Genomic DNA, 26,205 nt, shown 5'->3' with positions numbered 1-26,205 from the left:
AGCCACATATGGCTATTTGGCAGGTTGACTGTGGCTAGCGCTTCAGAACTGAAAATATGTCCAGTTAAATTATTTACTTTGAATGTATTTAGACCAGATGCACAGGGAGCTCCAGTTTCATGTTTCTTATAGCAGATGATCCTTTTTCTCTGACTGAGTCATTAATTTTCTCTTCAATAAACTCAGCCCCACAATATTGGCAGCCTTTATTTTTACACATTAACACCAAGACTCAACTATAAAACTTGGTTACGGTAACAACCAAAAGTTGGATGCAGAATATATTAACCTATTTGCACTTGTAATCTTCATGCCATAAAGAAAATGTCTTTTATTCTGCATACTTTAAGTGTAACAGAGACTACTAATGCAAAAAATAAGTTTCTATTCCTTACATTTACATTTGGTTTACAAAATTTAAAATAATCATTAAATATTTTTCTGGGATAACGGTACATTATGATTGTGCTTTAGGTTTCACAACAACATGTTATCAAGTAGAAGCTGTAAAATTTCAGAATTATTGGTGCCCTGGTTGGAAGCACCAGGAAAGCAATGCTCTTTCTCTAACAAGGAAGCTAGTTGCTGTCACTTCACTATGTCTTCTAGTAGCCAGCTTTGGCAGCAAGTGAATATTTACATACTTTATGCAAACAAGATAAGCGACATAAGAGGAGGAGAAACCTCCATCTCATCTATGCAAGGCACTTGTACATATTTGATTTTCAACACTGGGGGACAGGAAAAAGATAACTGATGTTTATGAGGATTAGATGTTAAAAACAATGCACCAGTTACCTGGCACCATTCATACAAGTTATAGAACAAGGTGGCAGGTGCGTTTGAGGATTCCAAAGATCCTATTAAATATGATAATGAACTCAAACCCATTTAGCAGTTGAGAAAATATGGCAGCCCTGGAACAGCAGGATCTGAATTTTAAGCTCCTTTGACAGTGCTTTCCTCTACATCCAAGCAGCATAAGAGAGACAAATAATAATAGAAAAAGACCTTGGTGACCTCTCAGCTACAGTTGGCTAGAACATCCACAAGGGAAACCTAAGATCCTGAAAATCAACATCAGTAGCACAGAGCCAGTCAAACTTGGTGGCAGGGTGCTGGAAGAAGTTAAGGTCTTCACATACCTGGCAGCACCACTGATGCTGAGTTCAGGGTGAGAACTGGGAAAGCAAGAACAGCTTTACTTCTCACAAAAAATATCTGGAATTTTAAGCAGATCAGAACTCAGACTAAGATCAGGTTATTCAACTCCAGTGTCAAATCAGTCCTATTTTATGGAGCAGAAACTTGGAGAACAACAAAAAGGACAGTCAAAAAATCCAGATGTTTATCAATAATTGCCTCTGTAAAGTCCTCCAAATCCACTGGCCATACATCATCAACAACCAAGACCTGTGGCAACTGACTTACCAACTTCCTAGTGAAGAAAAAAAAAAAATCAGGAAAAGAAGATGTGATGGATTGGATACCCTTAGAAAACCAATCTCCACCATTACAAGGCAAGCCTTAAGATGGAACCCACAAGGAAAAAGGAAAAGAAGGCACCCAAGAAACACCCGGCATAAAAACCTGAGGACAGACTCTACAAAAGATGGGATATGCCTGACCAGAACTGCAAAATATTACTCAGGTAAGGGGACTCTGGCAAATGGCCATCAATGGCCTATCCTCCAAGATATATAAGTGGAAGAGGTTTACTACGACTATATGATTTAAAATATTTTACTTCCATGCCCTACTAGTCCTGAAAAGATAAGAAACAATGTAAAACACAAGCAGGATGCCGTCACAAATGAGCTAGTTTTCCTGTTGTGCTCTTTCAATAATCATTATTCTTACTTGAAAAAGATCATCTGACAAGAATACAGGTTAATTCAGGTTCTCTTCAAGTTTAAGGCAAGGCCACTTTTGATCTGAAGCTGTATACTCATTTGCTAAAACCACAGTGATTATCTGACAGTGATAAAGCTGAAATAACTGTAAAAGATAGGTTTTCCACTTCAAGCACATTGTTTCAGGTATAGCATTGCTCAGCTTAACCAGAAGCTCCTGAATCAGTCTGATAGCAACAACTTGTGTACTATACTATAGTAATATACATGCTGCACAAGTGACCAACAATACTGAATTTACAACACAGTGTGAACCTCTTTAGATGATCTTGCTCTTAGTGCCTTCGGCTGCATCTACGCTACGAGAGACATTTGAATTTAAGGCAATTTGCTTGATATTACCACAACGGTCTTCATTGTAAAATACCATTAGCTCAATTTAGGCAGCATTAATATCGACATCACAATATCGCTGGTACCTGACGGGTATAGCATCAAGCTCAAATTCAGAAGTTCTATTAAAGGTCAATGTGGAAGCATTGCATCTTAAAATCAAATTTATCAGCCTCCAGAGGTGTCCTACATGTGACCCATGATGGCTCTCAGCACTCTGCTTTGGCCACTGCTCTCCAGGTGCGCCGGAATTAGGTAACAGGAGGAACATGAATTTCAAATTGGAACCAGGAAGCCTGTGGCTGTGGGCTCATGTTTGTATGAGAGCCTGAGAAATGTCTGTCTTTCTTTGCTATTAGTGCTGTGAGTGCACCTACCCATTACAGATAACCCCTGTACAAAGTTCATGGTTCAGTCTCTATATCTGGTATTTTTTTCTGTTCTGCATGATGCCAGCCACTGCCCTGCTGCACCACGTGGCAACAAGGCTGTTGTGGGAGTTGTGCTTGCAGAAGAGGCTGAAAAACTTCTTCTCAGCAGTTTATATTTGTGCATGAACCGCCCCCTCACTTCCCCACAGGCATCATGTAATCTGGGTCTTTCCCATGGTTGGACACCTCACCTGAGTAGCCCCTGACCCAAACAAAAGGCGGTGCCTGCTGTTTGGTGCTGACCATGCTGCCATGCAGCACCATGTCCTGGCTTGCACATGGGTAGGGCTCCAAGGGTGAGAAAGATTTTCAGGAGCTTGCTACCACTCGGGGGTGGGGGGGGGGGAAGATAGAGAGAGAGAGAGAGAGAGAGAGAGAGAGAAGTCTCCTCTGGTGGCTAAGATGTTTGGGTGGGACTAATTCACTGCCCCCCTGTTGAACCCGCCCCCCCAATGCCCTTAGCAAGGGACCCATGGGGCTTTGCTGCTGCCAGAAGGAGTCTCCCCCAGTGGCTAAGATATTTGGGGGGCGGGGGACAGACTACTTCAACTACCTCAATATTTAAGTGGCTCTGCAGCCACAGACCACAGCTCCCCCATCCACTAAAAATATTTCTGGGGGCTTTCTATCCATTGCAGGCATCTGTTGCTTTGATATTTCTCTTATAAACTCTTCGTCCTAACATTTCTTATCTTTCAGCATGCTCTGACCTCCCCAAAAACACAGGGTGGAGGGCCAGTTGAGATTCCTGTTTCCATTGTCAGTTCAGCGTATGAGATTTCACTGCCATACCCCATGTTGGCAACGTCTGTGTAGTGAAGAGGGGAGACTAAGATCTTTTTTCTTAGGTTTTTCTATCCTCTTTCTTCTAACTTTGAGAATACAGTCCATCCCTGTGTTATTTTCAGGGATCGGACGCAATCACGGGAGGAGGGACGGTCAGCAAATGGCCAGTGGAGAGAACAGCCTGTGCACAGAAGCCTTATAGTGAACAGGGAAGCCCAAGACCCTGCCCTCAGCAACTCTCTTTTTTCAAAAACTTTCCTATCGTCTCCTTCTTCAAGCTTTTTAGGGTCCCTGTATTATTTTCAGGGATCAGATGCTATCCCGGGAGTGGGAACAGTCAGTGGATGGCCAGATGAGAATTCAGTTACAGAAGAAAGATTTCTGTTAACTTTTTTGCCATTGCTGTGGATAACCTATTTTTCCTTCCTTCCAACAGGAAAAAATGGACATTTGTGTAGCATGCGGGGGGGGGGGGGGGGGGGGGGGCGGAAATGAGGAAAATGCAATGTGGGAAGATGATGTCAAAGACCAGCGAGCATACCCAGAATGATACGGGGATGAGGGAACTGGGGGATAGGTTCCCAAAATGCACTACTGCAAGAGTCAATATTTGCCAACTGACTGTGGCATGAACAAGTTGGCTTTGTGAGGAGCACATGGGGAGATGAGCCTAGTCAAAATCAATATTAATAAAGTTGATTTTTATCTCGTAGTGTAGACACAGTCTTAGTCAAAACATCAAAAGTGAACAATCTCAGATCCCTCATCAGGTCAAGTCACAAGTCAATGGCTCCATTCAGATCTGAAAGAAGAATATATTCATTCTGAAACATAAGGTCCTTGTCCACACTATAGAGTTCAGCGGTACACCATACTCATTCCTTGAGCAAAGCAAGCTATGCCAGCTTTTGTTAGTGAAGATACGAGAGATAAGGATGTGGTTTCTTTTAAGTAACAATGCCAATAAAACTTACATGGGCAGACAAGACCTAGGCTGGAACAGAGCTGGAACTAAAAGAAACAAAAGTCTACTCAACAATCCATTGACACCTGACATTTTTGCAAAACTCTTTTGGTTAGGAGTACGATTATTTTTAATTGAAATGTCTACATGATGAGAAGCAATAGGGAGGACTCACTTTTATTGGTATAAAGCAGCCTTTTATACCTCTTTTCATACAGGCACGAGTTATGCTAGTGTAAGCACCTTTACACCAGTATAAATGCATCCATGCTGGAGGACAAGGTTGGGGAGTTGCACTGCTTTAAATATACTGACATGGATAAAGTGGTACCACTTCTATGCATAGACAAGGCCTTTGTCAGACAGTTTCTAGACTATACAACTCCAGCAACATTAACAGAGACCTATGAAATTACACACTTATTCAGTTTGCTGTCTAATGACTACAAAACTTACATTTCATCGTGCCCAGAACAGAAATTGACATTTTGCACTATCTAAATTGGCTTAAATCATTTAGTGAATCAGTAGTTCACTGGAGGCTAGGAACAGTAAAATGTCAACCTAACGGGATATTTAACCAAAAAAATTGTATGATACATAGCAGAAGATCAAAGTGCTTTTCAATGATCCACTCTCTCCTGTAGGTAGAGAAGACAGCAAGGCTAATAGTTCTTTGTACATTTTTTTCCACACACAAGCTGCTTTATTTCACAGAGCAAAGTCCTTTGGCACTTAGAACTCAGGATTAAATAAAAACCCTATCAGCATGAAAATAAGGCATATATATGGAACAGCAGCCATACAAGTATTTTTTAAATCCATTTTCCCCTCCAGATATTAAAACGGATGGAAATTATCCATTTTAAAAAGCGTTGAAACCTCAGATGTGACTTATTTAAATATACAGATCAAATTCATTCACAGAACTATTGGCATAATTTTTATCAGTTTATGAAGGCTCTGATTTGGCAGGGTATTATATGCAAGCAAAAAACTTTAAGTACATGAGCAGTTGCACTGACTTCACTGGCACTACCTTCATGCTGAACATTAAGCATGTGTTTAAATGTGTTGCTGAACACACAAAGTCTGGCAGGTTAAAAGACATAGCAATCAAAGTGCTGATTCAGTACGGCTGTATGAATGTGCTGTACTTCCAGTTCTGGAGAAAGGACACTTATTCTGGTTGTGCACGGCTGCTGAAGGAGGCACAGGACTACCCACTTGAATCAAATTTAGACTCATACTCAGTAGGGACATAGAAACGTTGAGGGAATCAAAAGCAAAATTTTGCAAGAAAGATGTGTATTCAGTCTATTAAGAAGAAGGATGAGGTTTTGGTTTTGTATTTTAATTGTGCGCAGGTACAATGTCTCTTACAACTCTGTCTTTCCAAGCTTCTCTTTTTTTTAATGCAGGAAGGTGCAGATGATTCAGGTTCTGACTTGAGAGGCATTTTTGAAAATGAAAGTTGACAGCTCTAAAGTGGCTATTAAGCAGCCGTTGCTTCTTGATGGAGGGAGCACTATAATGATGAACTCCTGAACCGCCCCTCTACCATGGTCCTAGAATCTCTTGACCAAATCCATCAGCAACCTCCTAGAGATGATCTTGCAACACTTCCTATCCTGAGTGAGGTCCAAACTGCAATCAAAGAGATAAAGTGCAACAAGGCAACTGGACTAAGCAGACTCCCCGCTGAACTCTTCAAAGGCAGGCCAGAGTCCACAAACAGCTCCATTTCCCGATTCTCAAGATCTGAGATAGGGTGCAGACGCCACGATATTTCATGGACACGCTGATCATCAGTCTTTTCAAGACGGGCGACAAGTCACACTGTGGAAACTATTGTGGCATCTTTCTCCTGGTAATGGCACGGAAAACTTAGCTCATGTCCTTGCAAACAGACTCCTGAGACTCTCGGAGGAAATTATCCCAGAATCCCAGTGTGACTTCTGACCATTCTGAGGAAGAGAGGACATGATCTTCACCACCCAGCAAGAAAAATGTTGTGAACAAAAACCAATCCATATACGTGAGTTTCATTAACCTGACCACAGCATTAGACTCAACCAATCGTAGCACCCCATGTACTAGCCTCTCAAAGATAGGCTGCCTCAAAAAATTCATTAGCATTTTGAGGCTGCTTCACAACAACATGACTGCCACAGTATTGAGCAACAATGGGGAGTCAAGCAAGGCTGTGCACTGCCCCTTCAGTGTTCTGCATCTTCATTGCCATAACCCTTCACCTCATTGATGGCAAGCTTCCAGATGGTTTGAAGATTGTCTATAGAATAAATGGGAAGCTTTTCAATCTCAGGAGACTGAAGGCTAAAAGCAAGATCACCACATCCGCGGTCATGGAGCTCTAGTACGCAGATGACAATATGGTTACTGCTCTGTCTTCGGCAGCCTTTCATGCCATCATATGTGCCTTTGCTGAAGCATATGAGAATCTTGACCTCACACTGAACAACAGAAAGACCAAGGTGCTCCACCAACCTTCACCAACAAGACAATCTCATGCACCTTATATTGATGCCTGTGGAGAACTGCTGGAAAATGTGGAACACTTCCCCTACCTTGGAAGTCATCTTTCTGCTAAAGTCAACATTGATGCAGAAATCCAGCACTGTCTGAGCCATGCAAGCTCTGCTCTTACTCGCCAGAGACAAAGGATCTTTGAAAGCCAGGACATCTATCCCAAGACAAATCTCCTTATATACTGTGCAGTGGTTGTTCCAACGCTACTGTATGAATGTGAAACCTGGATAACATACAAGCGTCATTTGAAGGCCCTTGAACAATATCTACGTTGTCTCAGGAGAATCCTAACTATTTCTTGGGAGGACAAATCAGAAAAAGATAATCAAGGTGAGCAAATCAGAGTGTGGAGGGGTGGGGGGGAAGATCAAGAATTAGATTGAGTTAAGTATGCAGACGAGCCCCTATAGTGACTCAAAGTTCACATCATGATTTAAACCATGTGTTAATGTTCCAAATTTGAATATAAATGTCAATTCGTCCACTTCCCTTTCTACAAAGGAGCGATAATTTCTTTTCAGTAACACACATACCTTGAGGTCATTGACAGAATGCCCCATTCCATTAAAATATTGACTAACTGGTTTGTGGATCTGGAGTGTTTTGATGTCTGTTTTGTGCCCGTTGACCCAGTTTGTTCTGGTCTGGATATGGTCTGAAGAAGTGGGTCTGTCCCACGAAAGCTCACCTGATAAACTATTTTGCTAGTCTTTAAAGTGCTACTTGACTGCTTTTTGTTTTGATAGTGTATAGACTAGCACGGCTTCCTCTCTGTTACTGTCTCTTGGGAGGATAGACACACAAATACTAGCATCCTGGAAGAGCTGAACATTACCAAAATTGAAGCCATTATCATTCATCAACAACTTCGTTGGACTGCTCACGTGGTTCGGATGTCTGATCAGCACCACTCACAACAGATTCTATTTTCTGAATTGGAATAAGGACTGAGGAACATTGGGGGCCAGCAGAAGTGATATAAGGACATGCTGAAGGCACACATGAAAAAGTTCAGCATCGGCATCAACACTTGCGAGAACCTTGCTCAAGACCGTCCCCAGTGGAGAACAGTAATCCGTAAGGGGTGGCACAACTTGAGAGGTCCAGCGGGAGTGTAGACAAGGAGAGGTGGAGAAGAAGAAAAAGAGCTTCAAAAACTGCCACGCCACTCCAACAGCTACCATCCCCTGCCCCTTCTGTGGCTTCAGAATTGGAATGGTCATCTCGAAACAGATTCACAAATAGGAGGGTAACATGAAGACATCCTACTCATCATCAAGTGACCACCAAGAGAAGAATTAACAGCTAGACTGATAATCACCATCTTGATATCCTGCAGCTCATTACTGTTGAGCACAAATTTTGTTCAGTAAATTCTGCACTAGTAATAAAGCCACAGAGGCTGGGGACAGCTAAAAGTCAGGAGGGAAAGCTGAAATGTAAAAGGTGCTTTTAGACCATATTTAGCCATGAATGACCTGAATAGGATCTGGAACAAAAAGGTGAAACTGTATACAATAGTACAGCTTTATCAAATCTGTGTACTTTCATTTCTCTTGTAAGGCGTGAAATATGGGCATTGCCTAAATAAGGCATCAGGGCATTGGACATTGTATATGAATTGCCCTGTGACCCTGCCCTAACTTCTGAACCTCCCCTACCTGCCTTGACCATCCTCCGCCTTGAGTCCCCACCAACTCTCTGCCCTAAGCCATCTGCCACTCTGCCCCCTGAACTTTGACCTTCATTTTTCAAAAAATACTATAATTTAAAACAGCAGGCAAATTTTTCATTTATTTTCAAAATTAATTCCATTAAAGAGCTCAGCAATGCCAGATACATCTTCTAGAGTACTTGTTTCTACTGGTATTGTTCAAAGGAAATAAATTACACAGGTTGAACCTCTCTAATCTGGCAACATCCATCATCCAGCATGATTTTAGTTAGTTGGATGACCTCTTATCATAGATGTGGCAAAATTTCCCATGGTCCTGTAAAGTTTGTTTACAGCCACCAGTCCTGGCTCTCAGTGTTCTGTGCTTTTATTTAGCAATATTATATAAAAAGAGAGGACACCCTCAGGGCAAGTGTATGTATATCAGTATCTATCAATTTATGTTGCATTAATGCATTACACTATAACTGCACACAAACAGTGTGAGTCTGTAGATACTAATACAGACACATTCCCTCTCAGTGTCATTTTTTTAAAAAGGTCAAATATGGTAACTGTGTTATTTAACTGTAATTTACTCCTAAATGTCTTTTAAAGGCCAGTAAGCAGTGGAAGGTGTTGATAATGCTGTTAGACAATATTGGCCTCCTCTGGTCTGGCAAATTGTCTTGTTCGGCACCAGTCAGATCCTGAGGGTTCTGTATTAAAGAGGGTCAGCCTGTGTTTAATATAATCCCTTTTATACACCAATATAACTGCATCTACTCCAGGGAGCATACCATTTTAAATTTATTATTGTAAAATGATACCACTGATCAAACTAGCTGAATCAGTGCTAACACTCTATGTAGACCAAGCCTCAGAAGTATAGAGTTAATTAGTAAGATGTGAAGATACTTAAAAACTTTTTATATTTGTATAATGAATGTAACCAGAACTCAGAATTCCCATTCTAACATGACAAAGTATTTGCCAATTTAAAAAAACAGTTTTTTTAAAACAAAAGGAAAATCATCAACTCTTAAGTATGTTTGCCTAGATTAGGTCCCTGCTTTCTGTAATATAATGTAGAAATGTATTGTTCTATATTGTTTGACAGACTTATGTATAAACTGGAGTTAGCTATCAGAATGCTGCTTGCAAATCCACTGTTGCATTCCAACCTCTCTTAAAATGATATTAAAAAAAAAAAAAAAACTGAGAAACTTCCACTGAGGTAATTGCTAATAAAAATTTGCTTCCATCCAAAAATCTTCAAAATCAGTGTTGTAGTATCTACAGATTTAAAGGAATGCTGAGCAAGTCCTTTAATCACAATTTCTAAATCCTGAGCAGTTAATTAGCAGCTTGAAGATTTCAGCGTTTTGCAATACCCCTGAGAAAGGATTAAAGTCTGCTCTTTATCAACAATGAGCTTTAGGTAAAGGCTCAAATAGCCAACAGACACAGTCTAATTGTTCTCAGGTGAAGACTCACATGGAATAAATCAAGTTCATCTAGAATAAATGATTTAATGCATTGCTTTCACCCCCCCCAGAACTGCGAACTGTTACCACTTATTGCAGTAATTATTATTCAAAAATGTTCTAGCCTGCCTCAGAAATGTTTTCTTAGTTATTTATACAACAAGCCTTTGAGCCTGAAAAAGTAAGTATATAGTGGACTTCAGTGGGTGATTTGTTCCACTGTTATCCCATGCTAAGTAGTGCACATATGCATATGCAAATCAGGAAATTAATTATATTTATAAATCCATTGATCTGTTAATCTAGCTAACAATGTTCATGGCAGAGGATACAGATTTCCCTGGCACTCCAAATGCCCAAATGTCTCATCTAGTGGTCAGCAAACAGAAGAGCAAGAAGAGCTATTTTTCTTGAATTTGGTGAAAACCTCAATATTTCAAGAGCTGCAGCGCACGTTGAGTATGAGACAGTCGTTAATAAATAATGTCAAAGCATACTTTTTGTAATCTCAATTTCAAGAACAGTGCACACACAACGATTTGTAATGTCATACATGTTTAGGGCAGGATGTTCACAAACATTTTACATAGTCTATTTCCTCACACTTTAAATGTGTGTGTTTGTACTACTATCTTCTTGACTTCCAATCTTGGGCCCACCTGAATTATGCAAATTTTACTTCACATTCAATTTTACTTTCTTTCTTAAAATACGTGTTGCGCTTCACAGCAGGAATTCCACAAGCTTCCCTTTTCCTTTTCAAAACCAAGACTTAATTAGCAACATGATCAAAACACAGATAATGATATCCCACAATGCACTGCACATATTAAAGGGGGAATTATCCAACATTTTGAAATCACATATCATTTGCTATTTAGATATAAGTTGTTCATTGTTGGGCTTTTAGACATTCCCTGTTTATTGAAAATAATCAGGAGGTTTTTTTATTTACTTTGCAACAGTAGTGTCAGGAGCCACAAAGAAGTCCTTAAAGGGATGCATGTGGCTCTGGAGCTACAGGTTGCAGACCCCTCATCTTGCCTCTTCTCCAACAGCATCAACTCTCTCTCAATCACTGCAACAGCATATTCAAGTAGCTTCATGGAGCTACCATTGCACTCCCTCATCTCAAGAAGCATGTTACTTTCTCTGAAGGGTAACAGGGAGCAGTTTAAGCAGTTAAAGAAAGTGAATGATAGAAAGAGAAGGAAAAAGAAGGGTCAGGAAAAAAAACAGTGGATGGGAAAAAATGGAAAAGGTGGGCACAGGAATAAAATAAGTGTAAGTCACAATCCTCATGCAGAACCCATTTATCAAATGGGGATGCTAATTTACTCTGAAAAGTCATTGCAATAAATTGTTTCCCAAACACAAATAAGATGCTTTCTCTCGGTTATCAAAAGAGAACATATTCTGCTTGACCCATAAGTATGTTAATATTCAAAAACAATTGGTGGTAAAGGTAGAATGTCTACTAAACCATATTAAAAAGTTAAGATCTATTTGCATCATTGATTGCATTCATAAGAAAAAAGCTATTTACAAAAGAAACGTAACTACTTCATTGTCAATGGAAACACAATATGCCATTCACATGCTTCACATAGAAAGGGAGTGGACAGAGGCACAATTCATTAACATTACTTTTGTCATTAACAGAAAATATTACTAGCCCTTTTTGCCTGGCTTAATTTCTTTCAGTTGTTCTTTCCTGGCCATTCTTTGTTTAGTTTCTCTAATACACACTTATTTTTCCCCTTCACTATCCACAATCTAGATGACCCTCAAGCACTGCTGATTTGAAAGATGTGGAGGAAAAAGAACTAAAAAAAAAAACAAAACAAAACACCGGGATCCGAACAAGAAGTTTTCCCATATGTATGATTCTACTTTTTAAATCTAACATCAAGTGGAAGAGTCTGGTGTCATTGTAAGTAGCTACTTCTATGATGTGAGAAATGGAGAGAAACCATGAATTACACTTGGCATGTGACAGGGTGAAACTTGCTTTCTCAATACCTTTAAAATCTGGCTTCCGCCAATCCCGGTACACTCATTATTCCCCCACATTTAAAACAAAAACGAACAAACAAACAAACAATGAAGCTATTCAAAATAATAAAGTAGACTTAAGTTAAGAGATTTAAACTTGGGGGTAATTTTTATTTATGCTCTTGTTTTGAAGCCGTTAGTGTGCACTTGGGTGACATTTTCAAGGTTTTCCACCAAGAGTTTTTTTTTTTCTTTTCTTCAGAGAAAGCTGAGATTTTTACACATTCAGATGTATTCAAGAGTCAGAAATAGAAGAAAATCACCTAATATCACAAGGCTCATGACTGAATCATAACAATCAGCAACACTAATAGTTTTTTTTCTTTGCTCCTCCAGAGTAAAACTTTTCTTGCAGGAATATTTTAAAACTGATTGGGACAAAATGATTTCTTGGCACCAGAAAAATTGCTGCTCTGCAGCACAAACCTGGTCACACCCAAGTGCAGGAAAAAAACCGCAATGCAACACATAATCTGGAATATCTAACTTGGCAATTAAGACACCTGGTTTCTGAAATAGATATCAACATTATAGTTCATGCCACCATAAAACCAATCTCAAGCTGCCTCAAACTACACACCCTACTAGCCACTACAAGGGTGAATCCACTGCAGAGGGTCTCCCTCAGTTAAGCACCCTAGAATGTACAGCTGTGTCGTTTTTTTATCTGCACATGCACATTTGACGTAGAATAGGAGACGACCTTCTCTAAGAAAATTAAAGTGGTGAATCCTGTAAAATTGATACCATGAAAGAAGATAAAGATGACAGGATATGAAACTCAAAGAATGTCTCCTAGAACAGATTATAAAAGAGACAATTTCCTTTTATCCCTGAAAGAACGCAATAGGCGTACTTCAGGAATACAAACGGTCCCCAGCCATACAAGATACTATAGTTCAACCCTATTCAAAGCAGATTGACTGGAAAAAAAATATTGTTTCTTAAAGATTTTTCTAAAATAGCCGATCTCTAGACAAAACAGAGAAAAGTGTTGTGTCCTCTGGTCTAACATTTATAGGGGAATTCTGACTGGAGATTAGGATACTTTTAAAACTCTTGTAGTTCAGGATATGATGTCATAATTCAGGGGACCGGGACAATTTAGTCCACAACACCTATTCGTTCATACAAAGAAAGCAAAAAGTGGAAAAGAGAAACTCAAACTCATACTCGGCACTTTTGGATTGTCTCTTACACTGATCTTGCTCTTCTTTTGTGTATTACAACTCTTCTATCTGTATTACGGGTTTAAACTATGACAAACACACACCACTGCATTCAGTTCCATTAGAAGATGAATACACACCTCAGACTGACTCACCCTCAACACTCCAAGCAGCAGCTGAATTTTTATGAAGTCTTTTTAAAAATACCAAAAAAACCTTAAAATTTTTCACACAAATTATATCACTATCTAATTTGAGTAGTGATTTAAATAACCACAGATGAATTGAAGAGAATTTGAAATGAATAACAGGCTTGCCAAAACCATGAAAATAATCAAAGAAATGAAAATATTTAAAGCCAATTAACTAGACTTCTTACCTTGTTCTTTTATCTGACGAATTTGCTTCACAGTTTCTTTCAAGATTGCACATTTGTCAGGTTTAAAGTTAAAGTTGTCAATATCATTAAAGTTTGCAAAAATCAGCTCTGCAAGTTCTTCTATGTATTTATTCTCCTGCTCACGATTACGTTTCTCAGTGCTTCTTTTAGGGCTGAAAGAGGAGTTTAAAATGTCTTATTTTTAACAACAGTTTGTTCACATTCTGATGACTGACAGTTCAAACTTGAGATAAGGATTTTGATCAAGGCTCAACATCAAAGAAATTAAAATAAAAAAAAACCCTCATTGACCTACTGTTTGAGTAGAAATACTACGCTAGAACAAATTAATTGCCTCAGAAATATGAAACATTTATAAAGGACACTATTCACTTGTTTGTTTCCAAGCAGCCAAATTTTGGGCATGGGGTTCAACATTGTACAAAAATTGCAAAAAAGTTTTACTTAAGTACAAATGCACTTCCCTATCATGTTAAGAACATAAGAAAAAAAATGTTAATACATGAAAAGGGAAACTCCTTAATAACGAGTTAAGCCAACTAACCTACTGCCACTGTTCAACTCATATGAAATGCAAACAAACCACTAGTATAAATGCTGACTGCTGAGTTAGAGTTTTAAAATTCATTCAGTTTTAGTAAAGTAACAGTTTTTGTTTATTATTATTTTTATGATAAAGATCTCTAAAATTTCAATACAACACAAAAGGGCAAATCCCACATTGTACATTCAAATGGCCACAGAATTCCCTCTTTATAGTAACCAGATGGCAACATGAAATGTTCCTCCTTTGCAAGAGATGGGTCTCAGAAAACAGAATAGATTTATAATAGTTAAAAAGCTTAGTTTTGTCTGAATGGAATAGTAGTGTTCCATCCCTGCTGAAATGAACTGTGTTTTATAGTTTCATCCCTGATTACATGAAAATTTATTTGGCCATTGTCTGACAAGTGCGGAAATGCATGGACTTCAATTACGCCTAAGAAAATATAAAAAGAATCATTACTTGCATTGCAGTAAGTGTTTTGGTTTTTTTTTTTTTTAAATGTTCTGTCCATGTGTATCCCACTTTAGGTGTGCATGAATGAAATTGGCATCTTCAAATGAAGTGTCTATGGGGGCTGCACCCAAAGCCTTTGAAGAAAATGCAAGTACCCTGTCCCCATTTCATTTTATTTACAGTGTTCTGGAGGGATTCTCTGAGCTCAGAGTCCCTGCCTTCCTACTCATCTCATGAGCTCTAGCTGCATCTATGCCCTGCATACCCCAAAATACCTCAGCCTGGGGTATAAAAAGCACAGCAGCCACAACAGTCTGTCACTTCCCTTGACAGTTGAGAATTTCTGCAGAGAGAGTGTGAAAGAGCAGGGATGAAAGGTAGATCATAGGATCTTCATGGACAAATATCATGAAGAACATAGTTACTGCAGGATCTCTTCCAATTGTGACTTCTGCAGACAGATTGCTGTAGTGTAGACATAGCCTAGGTGACTGACACTATCCCCATCTGACAGGTGGGTTTGAAGAGTCTAAAACTGATACTGGATCTTGCAGCCAAGTCAAAGGAGTTTCACCTTACAAAAGTCAAAGAGGGCTATGCCAAGTAGCTGCCTTGCAGATTTCAAATATGGAAATATTTCTGGAAACATATGCCAGACATGAGGTAGCAAACAGATGTGAACTGGGCAATCCTGTTAGAAACTCTTTGAAAGAAGATGACTTGCCCTTTAGCAACACTACTTCAAACAACAAAAAAAGACCACGGGAATGTCTAAAGGACTTAGTCCTACAAACCACCTTCTGTTTCCCTGAGAAAGAATTGGATTTGGGAAAGAAAACTGAAAGATTAATTACCTGGTTTAAAACAAGCCTGAAACAATTGTTGGAACAACTTTAGGTTGAAGTTTCAACATCACCTTGTCTCACCAAAATATGGTAGAAAGAGGGAAATTCTAGCCATGAGGGCTTTAGTTCCCTGATCCATCTGGGTCAGGGGACAGCAACCAAAATAGCAAGACCCATTTTTTTTTAATTTGGTTAAAAAAAACCAAAACAATAATTTAAGAGCCGCAACGCATGTGAATACGAGACAGTCCTTAATAAATAATGTCACACCTTACTTTTTGGAACCCCTACTTTAAGAACAGCGCACTGACGATGATTTGTAATGTGATACGTGTTTACCGCAGGATGTTCACAAACTTCTTATATGTTCTATTTCCTCACACTTTACACGTGTATGTTTGTACTACTATCTTCCTGACTTTCATTCTCAAACCCTCTTTAATTATGTCAAGTTTACTTCATGTTTAATTTCAGTTTTCTTTCTTAAAATGCGTGTTGCCCTTCGCAGCAGGAATGCCACAAGCTTCCTTTTCCTTTTCAAAATCAAGACTATTAGCAAAACGATCAAAACGCAGAGTATCATATCCCACCCTGCATTGCACATAATAAAGGGGAAGTTATCCAACATTTCAAGATCATATATTGTTTGCTATTCGTTGTTGGGCTTCTAAACTTTCACCATTTATCAAACATAACCAAGAGGGTTTTTTTTTTTTTTTTTTTTTAAGCTTTGTAATTTTAGTGTCGGGAGCCACAAAGAAGTTCTTAAAGAGCCACACGTGGCTCCAGAGCTGCCCATTGCAGACCTCTGATCTGGGTGATGTAACAACCACCAAAGAAAAGTCCCTTTGAGAAACAGGAGGTGAAAACATTCAGAGAAGAGTTCCAAGGGACATCTCATAGAACCAGTGAGACTTATGTTGGGATCCCAAGACAGAGTGAGCTTCCTAGTTGGTGAATACTTTCAAATGCATAGTCTTCTTGTGCAGAGCTTCCTGCTTTGCAACAGAATTTCTCACATCTTTAGTGACTCTCTGCTATTACCAATTACTTGGCCACCACGTAGGCTCCTTGATGCAGGGATATATGCTACTGAATGCTGAGTTGACATTTTAAAGTTTTGAGGAATCAATACCAGATTGTGCAGAGATCAAAGTAGCCTTATGGCCCTTTGGTGATGAACTAAACATTGAACCGTTGTTACCAGCCACTCTAGCATTGTGCTAAGTTCTCAGAAACAGAGGGAAGGAAAGCTTAAGAAGAGCTATTTGCTTTTCTTTGGAGAAGATAGTTGTTGTGAACCATCAGTGCAGTGATCTATCTTGCCTTGGTGCAACATTAGTTTTCAGTGCCTGGAAGTAGCCAGAGATCCTGAGATAGTCTTTGGCATCTATGACTTTTGATTTTTCAGTCACGCCGAGTCAAGAATCTTACTAAACCAGACTTCAGAGGGTCCCATCTTAAGAAACCGATGTCTGTTCTTCTGGTCAAAATGGTCTCTTGCAGGATTGTTCCAGCATATAGAATTTCAACACAATGCCCATGAATCTTCTTGTTCTTGAAAAGGATCAGTAGACAGAGCACTGGTTAGGAACACAGGACTCACTGGATCAAAATGAATCATGATTGTAATGATCTGTAAAATGGGTGAGACTGTCACAAGATGGGCAAGTTCTGAAATCTGAATTCACTATTGAAGTGATTATGGCACACCAAGGGGAAAAATAAGGGTGTCCGTTGTTTGTTTTTCGTAAGAAATGATAAATAAATCTTTAAGAAAAACAAGGGTGAAATTAACCCTAACTGGGTAAATTTCTAGAAAATGCGCTACAGATAAAAAACAAAATCGGAAATCAGAGACATTAGGAAATACGAGACCTAGTAATCTTCCTGGATCTGACGGTTTTCCAGGTGACGTTTACAAATTATTGGATAAGGTATTTGATAAGTGGGTCCCTGAAGGGGTATTTTCAATGTCATTCTGCTAGGGAAGATATCTCCACAAGACCCTTTGCATCTCTTATAGTAGCGGTGGAGATCGGGGCCACTGACCGATGAACAAAGAATTCTATCACACACACAAGTGAGGAAAAAAAACCATTACTGATGTGGTCCCAAATTGTAAGTGGGCCAGGATTATGGGGTCTAGGCAGGAGGGAGGGTGCAGGTGTAAACTGGGGACAGGCAATCTGGGTAGGAGTGGGGTGCAGGAACAGACTGTGCATGTGGGAGGAGTCTGGGCCAGAGGTCAGTGTAGAAGAGAGCTGAGAGTCTTGGTGGGAAAAAGGAGTACAGGAGGGGTTGAGGTGTGGGGTCCAGAAGGGAGGGGCCAGGGTTCTTAGGGGTTCGGGGCAGGAGCAGGGGTGTGAGTGGGGAGTTGTAGTGGGAGGGAGGGTGCAGAAAGTGGGTGGGAGTGGGGCACAGGAACGGCTGACGAGTGTGGGGTCTGAGCAATAGGGGTGCACTTACCTGCTTACCCCAGACACACATGGCTCTGTGCCCCTCCCTCCACTTGCAGGCACCTCCCTCCACTGCTCTGATTGGTTGGAATTCTGGCTAATCAGAGCAGCAGTATGAAACCTCTGGGAAGCACTGCTGACTTAGCTGCCTGCAGTCTGGATCCAACCCCAGCCTGACTAATCTGGTCCGCAAGGCTCAGGGCTCTGCATCCCCAACCCCATTGCACGCTGGATGCTATGGAGGGGAGCCCCAAGTCTCAGGGTCTGGATCAAGAGAAGATGTGGCCTGGATCTGCACTGCAGGCTGGGGGCTCCCCACCTCTGTCTTATAGGTTCATATCACTGCTGGCTCATGACCAAACAAAACAACAATGTAGCAAATATACAAGTGACCCATACTCTCAGTTTACATCAGTACAAATCAAACTGTATGCACTGTGGATGTCGGACAATATTCAACCAATACTTGGAATCATCCACAATGCAAACTCAAACAAACAAAAAAAAAAGATTCATTTCTTCTGTTATTTCTTGATCCAGAGGAAGTTTTTGGTAGCCTGGATGACAGCTTTTTGTTTCAAGTTGTGTCCCAGATGAACTTTGGCCTCTTAGTTCCTTAAGCAGATAAATTTTGTTTACATCAGTCCAAAAACAGCTGTGCAACTTAATGGAATTAAATCTGCTCTGTTTGAATTATACAGAGGGAGTAGGAAAAGATGTCTGTCGTTGCCTTTATTTTTTGCATTGGCCACATAACCCTTTTATTCCTGGAAGAATTCTGCACCAAAAATTCAAAAATTCTGCAAAAGTTACTTGCCAGTTGCAATTATTCTGATTATTTATTTCAAAATACCTGTCTGTAAGTATGTCTGCAACTCCCCTCCGCCCCTCCCCGCAAAAAAAATTCTCTTGGGAATACATTTAACCCTGACAACAACCCTGTTCCTGCTCCTCTGCCCCTTTCCACCCACAGCCAAGCTACCCCCACCCCCTGAAAACACACCCTGACCCTATAACTCCCAGAGTCCAGCTGTGGATCTCCCAGCCCAGACACCTGCACCTCCTCCACCTAGAGCTCACCTGTAGGCCCACTCATTGCCAGATATCTGCTCCCAACCCCACAGAGTGCAGGAGGGAGCAACAGTCTGACATTCGCCCCCAGGCTTACATGGTTTCCTGTGTGCCACCCTCTCCTTCTCTCAGGGCATGCCAGGAGCTGGGAAGGGGACTGAAGCTGCCACAAACCCTCTGGCTCTCTCCCCGTCCTCTCAGCAGTGTCTTCTACGTGTAGGGCCCTATGAATTAATATTCCCTTCTGGTCAATTTCAAGGCCAGGAGGGGTCAGGTGGAGGGGGAAAAGATATTACAATTGGTCATTTCCAGTTTCTGATTTTTACCCCTGAAATACCGTGGTGTTATAATCGTGGGGTCCTAACCCAAAATGGCACCATAAAGGCAGGATTGTAATGTTGCTCTGAGGGGGTGGGGTCGGGGAAAAGTCCCTTAGATATTCACCCTCCCAGCTTCATCTTCCTGCAGTTAGAGGTGGTTCCAAAGTTTCCCTAAAATTAGTATACAGTAAAACCCCTATTTATGTGATTTCAACTTGTGCATTACTTGCATTAATGTGAGTCAAAATCATGAGCGGCAGGGAGCTGGGAACCAGGTGGGTGCAGGGCTCCCGGCTCACCTCCACTTGGGGGAGCTGGGAAATTGATCAGCGTTCCTGCACTGGTGAGTTTCCTGGCTCCCAGGAATGGTGGAGACTGGGAACCAAACGGCAGCCTAATTCCTAGCTCCCCTCTACTTGCGGAAGCCAGAAGCCAGGTTGCTGCCTGATTCGTGTCTCCCTGCCAGTCCGAGGAGCCAGGAAACTGACCAGTACAGCAGCACTGGTCAGTTTCCTGGCTCCACTGACTTGCATGAAATTCGACTGACATGTGATTACCCGGGAACGCAACCTACATGTAAGTCAGGGGTTTACTGCGTATGGAAATCCAGGACTTTGGGAAAAAATTTGGATTTAAAATACATTATGCCAGAACTGAAAGGTTAGTTAAAAATTTGCCAGATTCTGTGAAAACAAATGAGCAGTCGTGGGACAGGGCCACTTCCTAGCTCATCAGCTGATAAATTATCCTGTAAGTTTTTCAAGTGCTAAATGACTACAGATTCTGAGAAGTCACTTCTCTAGAAAACATTTGGGTATAAATGGGTAGCAAATTCTAAGACCCCCCTCAGAATTCAAACCTCAACCAGTGTAGAAGAGCTCTATGATATAAATGTCAAGCCACGACCTCAGCAAATGAAAATAATCTGGAGAACTGAGGGTGAAATCTAAAATTTTTTGGTTGGGAAGGCCACCCTTGTCCAAAATAAACATTTCAGCAAGGATCTCTTTCTTGGTTCAAAATCTTTACATAATCATCCCAGTTAAACTCTAACAGGAATACAGAGAGTGTTGCTAGCATTTATATGAAATCAGAGAAGACCAACTGCATGCAGATATTTTGCACAGACCCTCTAAACAGGGTGGATTAGCTGTTCCAGATATATCATGGTACTATCAAGCCAGCCAGCTCAAAGCAAGAGTGAACTGAGGTTCTCTAATTTAGCCAAACACCAGATCCTTATTGAACAAGAATTTTGTGGCAGTGTAACTGTTGCTACACAGTCATGGATTAATTTAAAAAAAAAAAAAAAAAAAATCATGCGCTCCATAAATTTATAGTTATCCTTTAACAAAGCTTACATGGGTTAACGATAGATCTGGAGAGAAAAACTCTTCTCTCTCACCAATGACACCAACTGCAAATAATCCAGATCTTAACCGAAATTATGAGACACGCAGATGGTCCTGAGAGCCATGGAATGAATTTTTGGGCAGCTGTTCGGTAAGGAAACTTTTTGAATTTATTTAGAGATTAAAACAAACTTGAAATGGCCCACTCTCTCTTGGCATCTTGTCAACTAGGGAAAAATATATAATTATTCTGCATCAGTCTTTCCACATAGCTTTCTTAACAAAAAGTGCTTGTATATGACACGTTGAGAAAAGGACTTGGAGGAATGGGATTTGATCTGGGAAAGAGGAGCAGCAACTCAGTCTGTAGCATGATTAAAACAATTTATTTAAAATATGGTTTTGATGGTTCCTCACACAAGTCAGATTTTAAAACATACAGATTGAATGGGGACAAATGATGGAGAAGCTGCAGTGAAAGAGAAGTTTGTATATGTTAAGAGCGAACATGCATTCCCAAAGTAATGGATTTCTTTAGACATGGATGCTATCTGTAACCAAATAATCAACAACAGTTGTTGGATATTTATTACTAAATGATCCCTCGATAATCCCCCTTCCTAGCAGATATGGGTCACACAAGGAGAAATGAAAAATTCCTCTCATCTTCTGGTACCTGCTTTGTCCTGTTAGGCTCTCATTAGAGATAGAAAAATAACCCACCTCTAAAGGAATGGTATGGATTGTTATGGAAAAATTAATGCCCTAATTATGTATCCAGCAAAACGGACAAAGGATAATTAGATATTTAGTTGCCTTTTATTCAATACCCAAGACAAAATACATTTCACCTGGTGGAAAAAAACAAACAAACAAAAAAAAACCCAGCATACTTGTCCAATCCTTTTAGTAATAATATTAGATAGACATGCTTGGTCTCAGTAAATTTAATAAACTCAATTTAATAAAAATCACCAGAAACAACACGTTTTGGGTAGTATGAAGATCCTCACTCTTGTTTATGGTATGACGACATTACTTTATGGCATTTCCCTAAACAAAAGGTGTAATGATTCTTACTTGGTCACAGCAAGGATGTATAAGCTTGTCAAACAAACAAAAAATAAAAATGCAGTAAGGGGCAGCTGGCACACAGTCTGGCTCTGTCTCGCTGCCACGAATGGGAGAGGGAACGGAGGGAAAAACTGTGGCCACTTTGCCCTTTCTGCACTCAGAAGCCTACAGGGAGCAGGTGTGCACTGACGGAATTTGTGCACGAGGTCCTTGCACACTGAGTAGGAGCCACACAGTCAATACATGACAGAAAAGAATATTTAGCTTTTAGGTAGTGATTTACTGTTTCAAAATATTTACAAACCACTTCTTCAAAACACGAGTGATCTAACCTGGGTCCAAGCTGATCGGGACATTCCTTGCGCTTTCTTGACTCTGCCCTTGACGGGTCAGAGGAATTTTCTCCCATCCCACTCATCTTGAATGCATATCAGCAACTACAAAAAAAGAAGTGAGGAAAAAGGTTAGAGTGGACAGACATCTTTTATTCTTGTCTATAACACTGATTTGTCTCTCCTTATGCTACCTTATTTTTATTTTGCCAACCTATTTAACTCTGTAAACTGTTTTATCATATAGTTTCCCTTAAAGATGCTATTAAATTACTTGTACCTTTGCAAATCTACTGAGCGCTTCCCTAGGGTAAATTTTCGATGGGCAAGTAAAACACAAGAGAATTTTGTGCCTGCGATGATGAATTTCTATGACAATTTTGCAAGGTTGAACCACCAGAGAGAAAAACTACAGACTCAGAAACCAAGAAAGATGCTTAATCACAAATGGAACATAACTGACCTAAAAAGGAGACATATGTACCATTAGTTAAAAGTTAAAACATCAAGCTTTACACAATTCTGCACACAGTATCCTGGAACGAGTACATCAGTAAGAACTGCTACGTCCTGTGAGCATACATTTAATTTGGGATATACAGTGATTAATCTACCTCAGAGGGCAAATACCTTGTAAAACCAAAAAGCACTAAACCAGCTGGCATTGTGTGTGTCACAGTAGCACACAGGAGCCCCAGTGAAGGATCAGTAGAGCCCTGCATCAATACAAACATTTAGATCCCCATCTGATCCATCTACATAGAAATTACATTTTATCTAATCCACAATCCAATTTTTATGTAGAGCTACATCCCCAGTTGAACACCACCCCAAGCCTTGGTCATGTCTCCCTCACACGGCTTCAAGCCCCAGCCTTACCGTGGGTGCTAGGATCCTGCTGTGCAGTAGACACTGAACTCAGGTCTCCAGCCCTTGGTACAGGCCCCCTATGATGGGGCAGACTAGGTCCAGACACTCCTTGCTGGAGACCTTGCAGCCCTGCCACAGACCATCCCAGAAAAGGGTAATGGAGAAGTCCTACAAGCTGCCCAGAGTGACTTTGGGTGAGGCAGTAAATCAGGGCTCAGGAAGCTAGTACAAGAAGAGCTGCAGGGCTGGAGTCAGCTCAGTTCTCTGTTGGAGCGGAAGGGCAATGCATGCTGTGTAGCTGGCTGAGGGAGCTATAGTTGCTCGGCTAAAGGAATGTGAAGAAGTTCTTGGCGGCTGGGACCCAACCAAGACAAAGTCCAAAGGTAAGAGTGAAGAATGAACTGAACCCATGGGGAGAGGGCTCAGGGAACTGTATCCAAAGGGACATGGTGGAGGGCTGCTATCTATAGGGTCCCTGCACCGGGATCTGAAGTAGAGGGCATGCCTGGATCATCGCCGTCAGGCAATGGGAAAGTCGCCTGCATCCCAGAAGCAGAACGGAACTTGTTTAGTGACCAAGATGAAGAGGCAGAGACAGAAAGACCCACAGAGATGAGGTCTCTTCATGGAAGCACAGTTTGAACCAGGGTACTGATAAGGGGTCTGGTGGACTGATTGAGCAAATCTTACTTCACAGGGCGACTAGGAGTGTTTGTATAAGTACCTAATCCCAGCAGGAAATCTATCTGTGTGCAGAGGGTCTGTTCCAGGTTTATGAACCGCTTAAATCTAACATTATGGCTACGTCTACACGTGAAGCCTACATCGAAGTAGCTTATTTCGATGTAGCAACATCGAAATAGTCTATTTTGACGAATAACGTCTATACGTCCTCCAGGGCTGGTGCTGTTGACGTTCAACATCGACGTTGCGCAGCACCACATCGAAATAGGCGCTGCGAGGGAACGTCTACACGCCAAAGTAGCACACATCGAAATAAGGGTGCCAGGCACAGCTGCAGACAGGGTCACAGGGTGGACTCAACAGCAAGCCGCTCCCTTAAAGGGCCCCTCCCAGACACACTTGCACTAAACAACACAAGATCCACAGAGCCAACAACTGGCTGCAGACCCTGTGCATGCAGCATGGATCCCCAGCTGTAGCAGCAGCAGCCAGAAGCCCTGGGCTAAGGACTGCTGCACACGGTGACCATAGAGCCCCGCAGGGGCTGGAGAGAGCGTCTCTCAACCCCTCAGCTGATGGCCACCATGGCGTACCCCGCTATTTCGATGTTGCGGGACGCGGATCGTCTACACGTGCCCTACTTTGACGTTCAACTTCGAAGTAGGGTACTATTCCCATCCCCTCATGGGGTTAGCGGCTTCAATGTCTCGCCGCCTAACGGCGATGTTAACATCGAAATAGCGCCCAACACGTGTAGCCGTGATGGGCGCTATTTCGAATTAGTGCCACTACTTCGAAGTAGCGTACATGTGTAGACACTGCTTATGAGACAAAGTGGAATTTAAATATGGTGTATAAAATCTCAAGAATGTTCTCTGCATGAGAGTGATTTTCACCCCTAGTCTTTGGGGCTGAAGTAGCCAATCCATCGAAAGCAGCTTTGCTCCGTCTTCAGACTAGAGTTCTTGTGGCTTTCTACTTTGTGAGAAAAGGCAGCTTCTCACAGTTACCTCATATTCCAGGGCTCAATTTCCTATCAGGAAATCTTTTTTGAGAGACAGGAACTATTAGTTTTGAAATTTCTTTCTGTTACTCAGTGGTTCCAAATTTAACATGAAACTAACACATAAATATCTCAATGAACAACTCAAAATTCCTCACAAAGTTTGTGTGACACTTCGTACACACCATGATAGAATAACAAACACTACTAAGTGAGTCTGTGCTCACGAAAGCTCATGCTCAAAACTTTTCTGTTAGTCTATAAGGTGCCACAGGACCCTTCGTTGCTGAAACACTACTAAGTTACACAGAATAACTAAACCCCATCACATTTTCGTCCAGGCAGTCTAAGCTTTGTTGCCCAATTAAATAAGTTTAGTGTGCCACCTGTATAAGCTTTAGCCCCCATGTACTGTGTAGAAGCATTAGCAAGATCTGCAGTACACTTAAAAACAAAACAAAAACCTAGTCCTTCTTTGGATAGTGGAACCTTTCCCTAACAAAAATACAATGAAAATGGTTCAAGAAATGTGTCCAGTTGTACAAGTATAGGAAAAAATACAAATGATCATCTGTGTTTATCCTTCATTTAAAACCAGTTATAGGACTGTCTTGTCCCAGATCTAAAATTATCCGTCTCTGCAAAAACTAAAATATCTGATTTGTGATAGCAGAATTTTTAATCATGTTACTAAATACTAGTTCCACATCACTTAACACATCATTTGATCAGATTCCTGTACAAAACAGGTAATGATTCCCTTTGCTACCATTTTAATGTTTTGGGCAGTGTAACAGTATGTACCAGGCCTTTCGGGTCCAAGTCGTATCATACCATGACTTTGGCTATTTCTATACAGTAATCCCTCAAGGTACGCTATCCGACCTGGGTGCGTACACCAGAATGACAGAGATGTTGAAGTGTTTCACTTCGAATCTCACTACCATTATTTTTGCACTCACCGGTTTGTATCCTAAAAATGCTCCTCTAGCTCTCTTGCTAAGAAGGAATCCGACTCCTGCCTCATGCTTAAATTTCATTCCCTGACCAAAGCCTTTGCAACGCACATATCTCCCAATGCCATTCATCGCATCTCTGTCAGTCCAAGTATATTGCATCGATATCTCTCCATCTCCTTTTGGAGCAGCTCTAACCTTCCAGTCGTCCATAGTGTTTGGACGGCCCATGTTCCGAATGCCAGGATATGTCCTTCATGGCAGAGTTTATCGAGATTGGAGTTTATATTACTTTATTTTCAAGCTGTCTTCAAAGGCAGAGTTAAGAGCTTGGGGTTACTCCACAGGAAGACATCCCAAATATGTCCTCCTGTGTTCTAAAGAGGGGTTTTCTTACTTGGGTGGTGGCAGCTACCTCCCAAGGCCAGGGAATCAGTGACCTAGGGAAGCTTTTAAACAGAATCCCACAAAGGAATGGCATTTTTAAGGTCTCGAGG

At 40.9% G+C, this 26,205-nt stretch overlaps 1 protein-coding gene across 2 annotated transcripts in view; it reads right to left on the bottom strand.

Annotated features, from left to right (window-relative positions):
• NCOA2 (nuclear receptor coactivator 2) overlaps positions 1-26,205 on the bottom strand; it is a 271,933-nt gene that overhangs the window by 91,259 nt on the left and 154,469 nt on the right. For both annotated transcript variants that reach the window (XM_074987101.1, XM_074987102.1), the window contains 2 exons: positions 22,196-22,300; positions 13,722-13,894 (listed from right to left, as the gene is read on the bottom strand). In XM_074987101.1, coding sequence (XP_074843202.1) covers positions 13,722-13,894; positions 22,196-22,281 — 259 coding nt within the window. In that variant the 5' untranslated portion in view covers positions 22,282-22,300. The remainder of the gene's footprint in view (positions 1-13,721; positions 13,895-22,195; positions 22,301-26,205) is intronic.

The sequence above is a fragment of the Carettochelys insculpta genome, chromosome 2 (genome assembly GCF_033958435.1).
Source record: "Carettochelys insculpta isolate YL-2023 chromosome 2, ASM3395843v1, whole genome shotgun sequence".
NCBI lineage: Eukaryota > Metazoa > Chordata > Testudines > Carettochelyidae > Carettochelys > Carettochelys insculpta.
Note: the sequence above shows the minus strand (reverse complement) of the source record. Positions and strands in the feature narration are given on the sequence as shown.